The following is a 10,268-nucleotide window of genomic DNA, read 5'->3' as shown; positions in this document are numbered from 1 at the left end:
GACCACTGCCCTGGGGAGCCCGTTCCAGTGACCGACCACCCTCTCTGTGAAGGAACCTTTTCCTAATGTCCAGTCTGAACTTGCCCTGACACAGCTTCATTCCATTTCCTCCTGTCCTATCACTGATCACCAGGGAGAGGAGATCAGCACCCCTCCTCTGCTGCTCACCTTGAGGAACTTGTAGACCGCGACAAGGTCACCCCTCAGCCTCCTCTTCTCCAAGCTGAACAAACCAAGTGACCTCAGCTCACCTCTTCCAAAGACCTGCCCAGGTGCCTGCACCGGTTTTCTTTTGCTGCCCAGTCCTGCCTCGCCAACACGTGCAACATAAACCCATTCTGACCGAGACGTGTGGTATCCCTACGGTACACAGTTCCCAGCTGGCCGGGCACAGAGCTATCTAGGTCAAACAGTACTAAACCATCTCAGGCTTTGTCCTCGGCGAAGTGGCCATGCTATGGACAGCTAAATCTGTCTTTTGATGCAGTTTTGTAACGCTCATGAAGAGCTGTGCTTGAGCTGACTAACATCAGCAGGCCTGGATAACCCACGCAGGCATAACTGAACGTTGACAATACACATTACATTCTGCTCAAGATCACTTGCTAAACACTTCCAAATCTACTGCTTAGTTCAAAAAATGCCTTTTTTTTTTCTTCATTTGGCCGTTAACCTCCTTTAAGGATGACGCATCCCTTATTTCTAATCAAACAGGTGCAAACGGACCAATCGATGGTACAAAGCCAAACAAAAAAATACAGTCTTTCATCAAGCTACACTTTGCTTAGGAAGGAGCAACCAGACAGCAATCACAGGCCCTGGCACTGGCCCGGGCCCATTTTCTTCTCTTGAAAGAAGCAGCTAAACGGGCATCTCCTCTTAACCCTTCCCTCCTATGTTAGACTGCTGTGCCTATGGAGCTGATTGAATTCGCAGTTCGACCCTTTCCTGGTCAATGAAGGGCTTATACACCTTAGCATCTATTCTTTCCCCTTGCTGCAGAATTGAAGGAAAACATTCTTAAATGATATGCATCACTGTGTGAGTAAAATAGAAGGTGAGGTGGGTCACTGGAACGGGCTCCCCATGGCAGTGGTCACAGCACCAAGGCTGTCAGAGTTCAAAGAGCATCTGGACGATGCTCTTAGTCATATGGTTCAGTTTCAGGTAGTCTGCGAGGAACAGGGATCTGGACTCAGTGATCCTTATGGGTCCCTTCCAACTTGAGATGTTCTGTAATTCTATGGCAAGTACAGTGGTATATGACAAGTATATCACAAGTCATATTGCCTTTCTGGCACAGTATGCACAAATCGCCTATATTTCCATTCAATAAATGACTTAAGACATTTAAAACAGATGCAAAACGTTTATATTTTTCAGATTAATGTGAAATCTTAATCCTTGTTTTTAATTACATGGGAGGGAGAGGAAGCAGAACAACAGAAACACCTGAGCAAAACCGATGTATTTTATTTCTAGCAAGTTAGTATTTCATTTTTAAAGAGTCGCACAAAACAGCTTCAGAGAACTGCACCTCTTATAGTTTCCCATTAGTTATCATAGCTACTGAAAATATAAAAAACATTTTAAACTAGTTTTAACCTGAAGCTCTTGTAATTAATAGTTTTTATAAAGTTCAGCCTCTGCTGTAACTGAACACCACAGTCACAAGCATCAAAAAGTTCTGGGTACTTTCCATATTAAGTTAGTAATGTCAGATAAACTATCATGCAATAGTACAGCACTGCAAAAACATCTCAATAAATTTGGATTAGAAAGATCATATCTGAAATTTGGGACAGTGCTTGTACATAAAGCCTATAAACAAAATCTGTCAGCAAAATCAGTAAATGGTTGAATTATGTCAACAGTTGTATTAAATAATATTTAGTAGACTAATATACCATACCATATGCAAATAACTCTTTAGAAAGGTTGTAGTGGATATATTCACTGAATGCTTTTGTACTACAGCATTCATATTATGAATGGAACTGTTTATGGCAGGGACATTTGCTTTGGTACAATGCACTTAAAATGAAAGCAAGCTGGCCACACGTATGTAAGGCAAATGTGTATCAAGGCAGACTCATAACAGAAAGTCCGTGATGGCAATGACAGCAATTGCCGCACCGTATTTGTACAGATCATACTTCAAAATTCTTCTTTTGCAGCACGCAGCCACAAGAGATATTTTCCAAATCCTTTAGTAAGAAACTGCAACTCCTCTACCTCCAAAAGCACACTGTGAATCATTGCTTCCTGAAGAGAAATTACCAATATTGTTTCTTCTATCATCAGTATTACGTAAAGCTGGAACTGAAAAACAAAAACAAGCATGTAAACTGTAACATACTCTGAAGAAATAAAGCTAAAACAGAGAAAACAAATCTAAAAATTTTCTGAAGTTGAGAGTTACTCATAATAGTGCAGATAATGACTTCTGTTACCAAGAATTCCACTTTCATACGTAAATCCAGAAAAAGGAGTCTAGGAAAAGGAACTCAGTAACATTACTTGAAATGCAATAAATTTTGGCAAAAACACAAGCAGGCTGATAGCATACACTCCAAAAATGTCAAAGCTGTATTGATGATATTTGTGGAAATGCACAAACCCATCTAGCTTCTAAAGTTTTTCATAATCTAGCAGTTATGAATAATTTCTGTACCAAAAAATCTGCTTTCAAGTGCAGTGAGATAGTAATCAACAAAATGTTATCGGCAGTAAAATTGTAACCTATCAGGAAAGGAAATGAGTAAGTTAATTCTGCTTTTAGAGGAGAAAAAAAACATAATTCAATTTAATTCAATGTTTATATATGAAGAAGTCAGGCATGTTATTCTGAAGACCACTTTTGAATACATTTCTGAAATTTTGCAATTTATTTGAGGTTTTCCTTTCGGAGTGGAGAAAGAAAAAAGTGGGTGGGAGGGAAGAAAGTGAAATGCTTATCAGGTCATATTCTGCACTCAGTGTAATTTTACAGCCAATTTTATCAATCTGTCCTCTCAAAAATCTGTACTAGGAAGACACATCTAGTATTATGGGACAGCAGCAGTCAGACTGCTTCATAAAACTGACATATCCTACATTCAAAACCTGAGTGCTGCAATCAAATACTATTTCTGGAATTCCCTGGGTGAATTTCTCTCCCTCTCTAACTTCTCCCTCTCCCTCTCGCTCTGTTCGTGAACATTCACAGTTTCTTCATCTCTGACATCAAAGCACAGGAGTTCAAGCCGAAAACCTTGGTTCCTTCATGGAAAAAAAAAAAAAAAAAAAAAAAAAAAAAAAAAAGAAGAAAGAATGCTCATAAAACATACAGCAATTACTCTAAAAGTAAATGCAAGCATGAGGGTATTTTACACACTTCTGTCTTCTTATCACATAACAGAACAGAGCATCTTTGTATCTTTTAGAAAAGATTACTGAAATTTGCATTATAAAAGTGATATGTCAAGGATTTTTCTATTGCTGCCTCTGATGACTAGCATCAGCACTTACTTTTTGCGGTCCTTGTCTCTCTTCAAACTAACAACAGGGGTAGAGACAGATGCTTGTGACTGGAGTAATTCAGCATTAGCTTTCTTCTCAATAAACATAGCTATTTCATCTTCTAGAACTTTTTTCTTTTTCTCTAATTTCAGTTTCACTTCTTGATGCATTAGCATACGATGTTCAAATTTAGTCTGTACCTGTTTAAAGAAAGCACAAAAAATAGTATTTCCAACTAGTAACACAAGGTGGTGATATCACAATACAAAAACCCTCTGCAATTAAACAGCAAAACCTACCTCGTGTTAAAAGTCATCAGAAATTGCAGTTCTTTCCTAAAACTGATAAGACTAAAAACCAGCAATCTAGAAAAATAATCATTCATATCAGATTGTTCTCATAGAAGCCAGGCTACTACACACACAGTACAGGTGGAAACTATGGAAGGCACTAAGTAAGTATTAGATTTCCTACTAGATTTTACTATATCTTTATTATATCAAAAATAAGGAGGCCTTCAGAGAAGAAACAATTACCAACAGAAGGATTAAATCAGGAACTACCAAGTAGAATCTACTTCCCTAAAACCAAGTGGGCAAGGAATCATACATACTTTAGTTACACAGGTATGTATTTTCATATATATTATTTTAATATGTATATTGATTACATTTACATATTAATATGTACACACACAGTAAGTCTGGTTGGGGGAGTTACTTGTGGGCTGCAAGAAGTTAACTGCTTTTCTGCAGTAACTCTTCTTTGACTGTTCTTTTGACATATTAATGGAATTTACTCTCCAGATGCATTCTACCAGTTTAAACCTCCTGTGAACTTGTGCATGATAACCAAAGGGTTATCATTCTCTCCACCCTTCCTCACCTCCCATCTCCCCACACACAAACTCTCCTAGAATCCTGCTTCTGTACCCATCTGTATTGCTGTAACTCCATCTGAGTGCAGCTGTACTGGTATAGAAATCAGAGAGATTTATTTCCATCTTATGCAAAGAAGGAACTAAGAAATAACTAAGATTATAAATTTAACAGTATACCTGTTCTACACAGTAGAGCTGTCAGATTTTATAAATGTGTGTGTATGTGTGTATGTATACTATTTATTTATTTCATTGCAACAGTTAACCAGATGCACTGCAAAAACAGGTGCCAATAAAAAGATACCAATAAAAACATTCAGGGTAGAAACACTAAGGTCCTAAGCGACTATACATCAGGAGTGGTAATGCTGCACATTGCACCTACAAGTTTCCTCTAAATGAAGGATGCAAAAGCAATAAGTACAACAGAAACTCCTGGGGGTTTTTTAGTTTCCAGATACACATACACACTTCTTGGAGAACAAGCAGCAAGAGTATATCACAAATGTTCTTTAGGAGTGACTGCATGGTCACTTTCCCACACCAGGAACTGGGAAAACTAAGATCCATAATTCATTTGCAATATGCAGAGCTCACAAACCACCTGGTATAAATCATAGAAGGAACACATCAAAGGGTACCATAGATACTGTGTAAGACCTAGCTGAACGTACTTTGAACATGGATGGCCAAGTATTCTTCCAATTGGATAGGCTTATAGTGAGAAGGATTGAACCTGACTTTTTTTCTCCACAAGTAGCACAGGGGTCTTAACAGACTTAGAAAACAAAGTATTAAGCCGCCTTCTTATTTAAAACATGCATCTGAACACCTCGCAAAAACTGCTACATCTTTGCTGGGAGACTGAGGTACAGAAAAGAACATTAATAAATATACACAGGTTTCCAATTTCAGTTAAACCAGTGTTTGAATATAAATGCACATGACCATGATAAAGCCTGGCAGAAAGTAGATGAGAAGATCCTGTTTTGCCAGTCCAGCTTGACAGGACTAAATCTGCAACAACATATTCAAGAAATGTTCCACATCTCCAAATATTCTTAAGGCAGCTGGGAATGGATGAGATTTTAAAAACAAAACAAAAACAACAAAAACAACTCCCCCACACTTTCAAACCTCTCAATGTGAGGGTTGAGCTTATATTTATTAACTGCACCTGAAGGTCATACAAACATACATGCCCCACTCTCTTGGGCTGAAAAACAACACATGGGATTCTTTCCTGAAATCTTGGGTTTTACACAGAAACCAATGCATGAGAAGCACCTACTGTGCTGCTATGGCATACTGATGTTTCTCAGCATACTGCTGGAGAAGATGAAGAAACATGCAACCATTATGTTCATCACTCTCTTACTTCACCATATCACACCCTACTCTATTGACTTGTCCCAGCTACCCACCAAAGCCTTTAGACCATAAGCTCCCTCCTTCCAAAAAAAGACTGCCATTTATAGAATCACAGAATCATTTAGGTTGGAAAGGACCTTTAAGATTGAGTCCACTGTTAACCTAACACTGCCAAGTCCACCACTAAACAATACCCCTAAGCACCATGTCTACACATCTTTTGAATACCTCCAGGGATGGTGACTCCACCACTTCCCCGGGCAGCCTGTTCCAATACCTGACAACCCTTTTGATGAAGAAATTTTTCCTAATATCCAATCTAAACCTCCGCTGGTGCAACTTGATGCCATTTCCTCTTGTCCTATTGCTTGTTACTCAGGAGAAGAGACCAACCCCCAACTCACTACAACCTCCTTTCAGGTAGTTGCAGAGAGCGATAAGGTCTCCCCTCAGCCTCCTTTTCTCCAGACTAAACAACCCCAGTTCCCTCAGCTGTTCCTTGTCAGACTTGTGCTCTTGTTTGCTTGTGTCTAATCAATCTGCTAATCCAATCTGTGTAATCCATCTGCCTTTGATTTTAAGCATTACTGCCCTCAAAATATTAGGAAATTATAAAAATCAACTAGTTGTGATTTTGCTAAGAACTTAACTGTTCCAAATCTCAGCAAACAAACTCAAGATAGACAGACAGGCATGCTTACCTGTTGCTCTGCTTCTTTCAATACTGCTTCTTTCTCCTTCACTCTCTGCACAAATTGTTGTCTCATCTCCTCCTCTTTTCTTTGCAGTTCAAGGTAGAACTCCTGCCTCTTTGCCTCATAGGCTTCCTGTAGACTGAAGTCCAAAAATGTAAGCAAGTCTCCAGCACGCTGCTTTATTCAATGTGGAAAACCAAAAACATTATTTAAACAATTAATATTCATCTGAAATATTAATTTCTACAGCTCCCCACATAAAAATTTGTAAACAAACCTAAACAGAAGCAAGCATCTTACCTTTCTAAATTTTTATTTAAGTAAACAACCCTGAGTAAAATTATTTATGCTAACAACTCCTGGGCAATTTATATTTCAAAGTAAATACAGCACTTTAGGAATCTCATGTTCTAAAAGACTTGAGTTATAACTTTTTGCCTCCAACATGCATAACCTTTTTCTTTAAGTTACTTTTATTAATAAGACACCGAATTTGCCAGAAAAATCACCCAAGATTTCTTCATTGTGAAACTTCAGTCTTAAAATAGGACATTACAAAACCAATGCATGTGGAGCATTAACACAACTAACAAACTGATTAATGCTATATAAAAGGAAGGAAAATAACAGGACCTTAAAAATATATAGGACTCTCTTTATGTAATGTCAAAATTTAAATATGGCAGACTTACATTAATATGGAATAAATACAATTTCCTAAGTAGTTCAACATTCAAAAGAAAGGGTTACTTTCCAACATGCATCAGCCAAAACCTCCACACTGCTTGTTTTTTCCTAATCCTCTCTCCCAGAAGCTAATATACTGCATACATACCACACTTATATTTGAAATTATATAGAAGGTGTATATTAGTTCAGATCATTGAGCAAGTATCTGGCAACAGAACAAAACAGCAAGTAATTAAAACATTTCTTTACTTTTAAATCTATGCCTCCCTTCCTTTCTTTAAAAAAAAAAAAAAAAAATACTCTACTAGACATTTCAGTACACAGCAATTTTTTTCCTCCAAACAACAGGTCTTTGAAAATGAGAAACTTCTTTCATATCAAAGTATATCAATGCAAATTAAAAGATCCTGGTAATTTATTCATATACTACTACAGGTTTGACATTGTCAGGGTCTGCTATCACCACAGTGCTGGCCCAAATAGTTCTGCTTTTCAGGAAAAAAGAAATGGAGCTTGTACACAGATGTATCTCATATACCAAAGAGCACACTACCTTTGAAAAGCGTACCTGCTTAATGACACAAGTTCTTCCAACAAAACATTTACCACAAACTTCTCTCAGTCACAAAATTCCAGAGAGGCAGAATTGGTGGATCAGAGCTGTGCTAATGGTTCTTACAAAAACAAAAGGATCTGTCCAGATCTTGTAGGACACAGGGCTTATGAACAGATCAACACATGGATAATGTTCTAGCTCTTTATTCTGGGGCTATTCTCTTACACCATTCATCTCTTCTAATGCTTCCTGAGTGCTGACTAGTCAGCCCCACTCAGCTATCATGAGTTACTGTCCTTTGCCACGTATCTCATGCCTTCCACTCTGATGTAAAATAAATATATATGTATATCAAATATTTAAATTCGCTTTAATTTTTAATACACATACACACTTTTGTACCAGTTTTTAAGTCTCATCTTTTACTGTTTCTATTAAAACAGTTTATAAATGGAAAGACTTACAAAAAAGGACACCTAAAAACTTAATTATTTAGAACAACAGTAAGCTTAAACAGCTCCTTCTAGATTTAAATTTGCGATGATTGGGCAGTTTCCCAATCCTAAATTTTCTTATTTGTATTAAAAATATAATCTAAAGAGAGAGAAGAATTGTCTTGAAATTGCACATGCAGACTTAATGTTTGTAAGAACTCAAGGTCAGAGCATTTTTTCCTATTCTATCTTATTTGAGCAATACATTGCAACAAAACAAATTCAGACAACCACCTTTTTGGGTTTGTGGGGGATTTTTATCAACTGTGAAGTAACTTAGGTCATGCTGAAATTGTATCTACTGCATGTAACAACGGCATGGTTTTCACACAGGTATATTAATTCACACTATCTTTCAGTTTAGACAGCATATGTAATAACAATAAAGCTACAGCACAGGTTTCTCAAGTGCTAGCAATCTCACTATACACACTTTTGGGCCCTGTGTCAGTTCTGCTAGCTAACATGCTGCCTTTGCGTGCAATAAAGCCACTAGAGCAAGTGCTAGACTAAGCTAACATGCTGCAATTGCACCTTCATTTCATTATGTGGACATCTTTAGACTCAACCTAAGCTAGTTTATCAGGTAAAGGCAATTTTGTCTTGAAATCAGTAAAAGATTAACTTTGAAGACACTGGATTTACTAAGTAATCAATACATGTATAAGGAAGAGGACAAATAAAAGTGTATTTTTAAATCCCCCCTCCCCCTGGATTTAATTGTTCTGGAAATCACAAAGACAAAATTAAAACAAACTTTCCTCTTCTGTTTGGCATATCAGCAACATAATGATCCAAACAGTCTTTGGTTTTAGGAGGTTTGGGGAGGAGGGGAAAATAGTTCACCAGGTATTCAGCCAACCCTTTCAACATTACTGCATCCATTGCTCACTGTAAAACGTTTTTCAGTTTACCTGATGACTGGTTTTACTGCTTCTCATATAGCACATTATGAAAATCAAATTCGCAGGTTGCCTCATTCTTCTGGGCTGGACCTCTAGAATTTTATACCCTGTACAAAACCCACTTGCAAAATTAAGATGTTAAAGATAATTATTTAAATAATGTCTTCTTATTGAGGATTTGGAGGAAAGGAAGGGATTGTGAAGTCTACACCTTACTAATCCATTACATACCTCATAACAGCACTATCACCTACCTTTCTACAGAAGCATAGCTGTGACATACAGTTTTTGTATCTGCGTAAGACTTAGAACATGGAAGCCTAAATATAAAGATGCAAATCAAACATGTTATGTTCACAAATAAAGACTCTGACTGAAGTGAATTCAGCTCTTAGTGGAACACAATGTTTGTGTGCTTTGAACAACACAGATATTTACACAATATTTTAGTTTGTTCATTTAATGTAAAAAAGCTTTCAAATTTGAAAACTACACTTGTAACTTTTTGCATAACATTCAACTATCAATTACAGTATATCAGAAAAACTAAAAAATTTAGAAGTTAACTACTGGCAGGTATTTTTAGCACGGTCCCTTGACTCAGTGAACTACCTAAGCTGATATTAAGCAACACTAAGGATGTGGTATATCTAAATAATTACCATTTTCCCAGTGGAGGCATGAAAAACAGGTATTCTGGATGCAGTTCAGTCTTACCATAAGGAGGTTAAAATACTTAGTTCAAATGCAAAGGTCTGCAGTTGGTCAGATGAACTCCATTCCCAAGTGACTTCTTAAGGAAGAAGTCTAATAGCCTTTCAGATATTAGGTTTCCTTTCTTAGAAGAGATAACTAGAGTCATATCAACCTTCCTCTACGTATAAACTTATTCACATTACTGAATCCTTCCTGTTTTTCTGTCATCATCCTCAAAATAGACTGAAAAATAAACATGTTTTTGTTCAAGAACTGCAAGGTCTGAATATCTCAGTTTCAGGGAGGAATAAAGCATGGCATATATGATTGCTCACATGTTGAGAAACTGAGATGTTTATGTTACAATTATCTTTAACTGCAATTACGATGAAGAATAAATTGTAACTATTAGCACAGTAAAACAACTAAACAAGAGAATTATTAACATCAGAGAATCCAAATATGTAAGCATACAGCCTG

At 37.1% G+C, this 10,268-nt stretch overlaps 1 protein-coding gene across 6 annotated transcripts in view; it reads right to left on the bottom strand.

The window, feature by feature from the left end:
- Positions 1–1,453: 1,453 nt before the first annotated feature.
- SEPTIN10 (septin 10) overlaps positions 1,454–10,268 on the bottom strand; it is a 30,447-nt gene continuing 21,632 nt past the window's right edge. For 2 of the 6 annotated variants that reach the window (XM_029998820.2, XM_041119486.1), the window contains 3 exons: positions 6,454–6,586; positions 3,511–3,701; positions 2,353–3,261 (listed from right to left, as the gene is read on the bottom strand). In XM_029998820.2, the coding sequence (XP_029854680.1) occupies positions 3,126–3,261; positions 3,511–3,701; positions 6,454–6,586 (460 nt within the window). In that variant the 3' untranslated portion in view covers positions 2,353–3,125. Of the gene's footprint in view, positions 2,323–2,352; positions 3,262–3,510; positions 3,702–6,453; positions 9,413–10,268 lie in introns of those variants that run through there. The other 4 variants (XM_029998815.2, XM_041119483.1, XM_041119484.1 and 1 more) reach the window with 4 other exon arrangements.

The sequence above is a fragment of the Aquila chrysaetos genome, chromosome 23 (assembly GCF_900496995.4).
Source record: "Aquila chrysaetos chrysaetos chromosome 23, bAquChr1.4, whole genome shotgun sequence".
Classification (NCBI taxonomy): domain Eukaryota; kingdom Metazoa; phylum Chordata; class Aves; order Accipitriformes; family Accipitridae; genus Aquila; species Aquila chrysaetos.
This window is presented reverse-complemented; position numbering and strand designations above follow the sequence as displayed.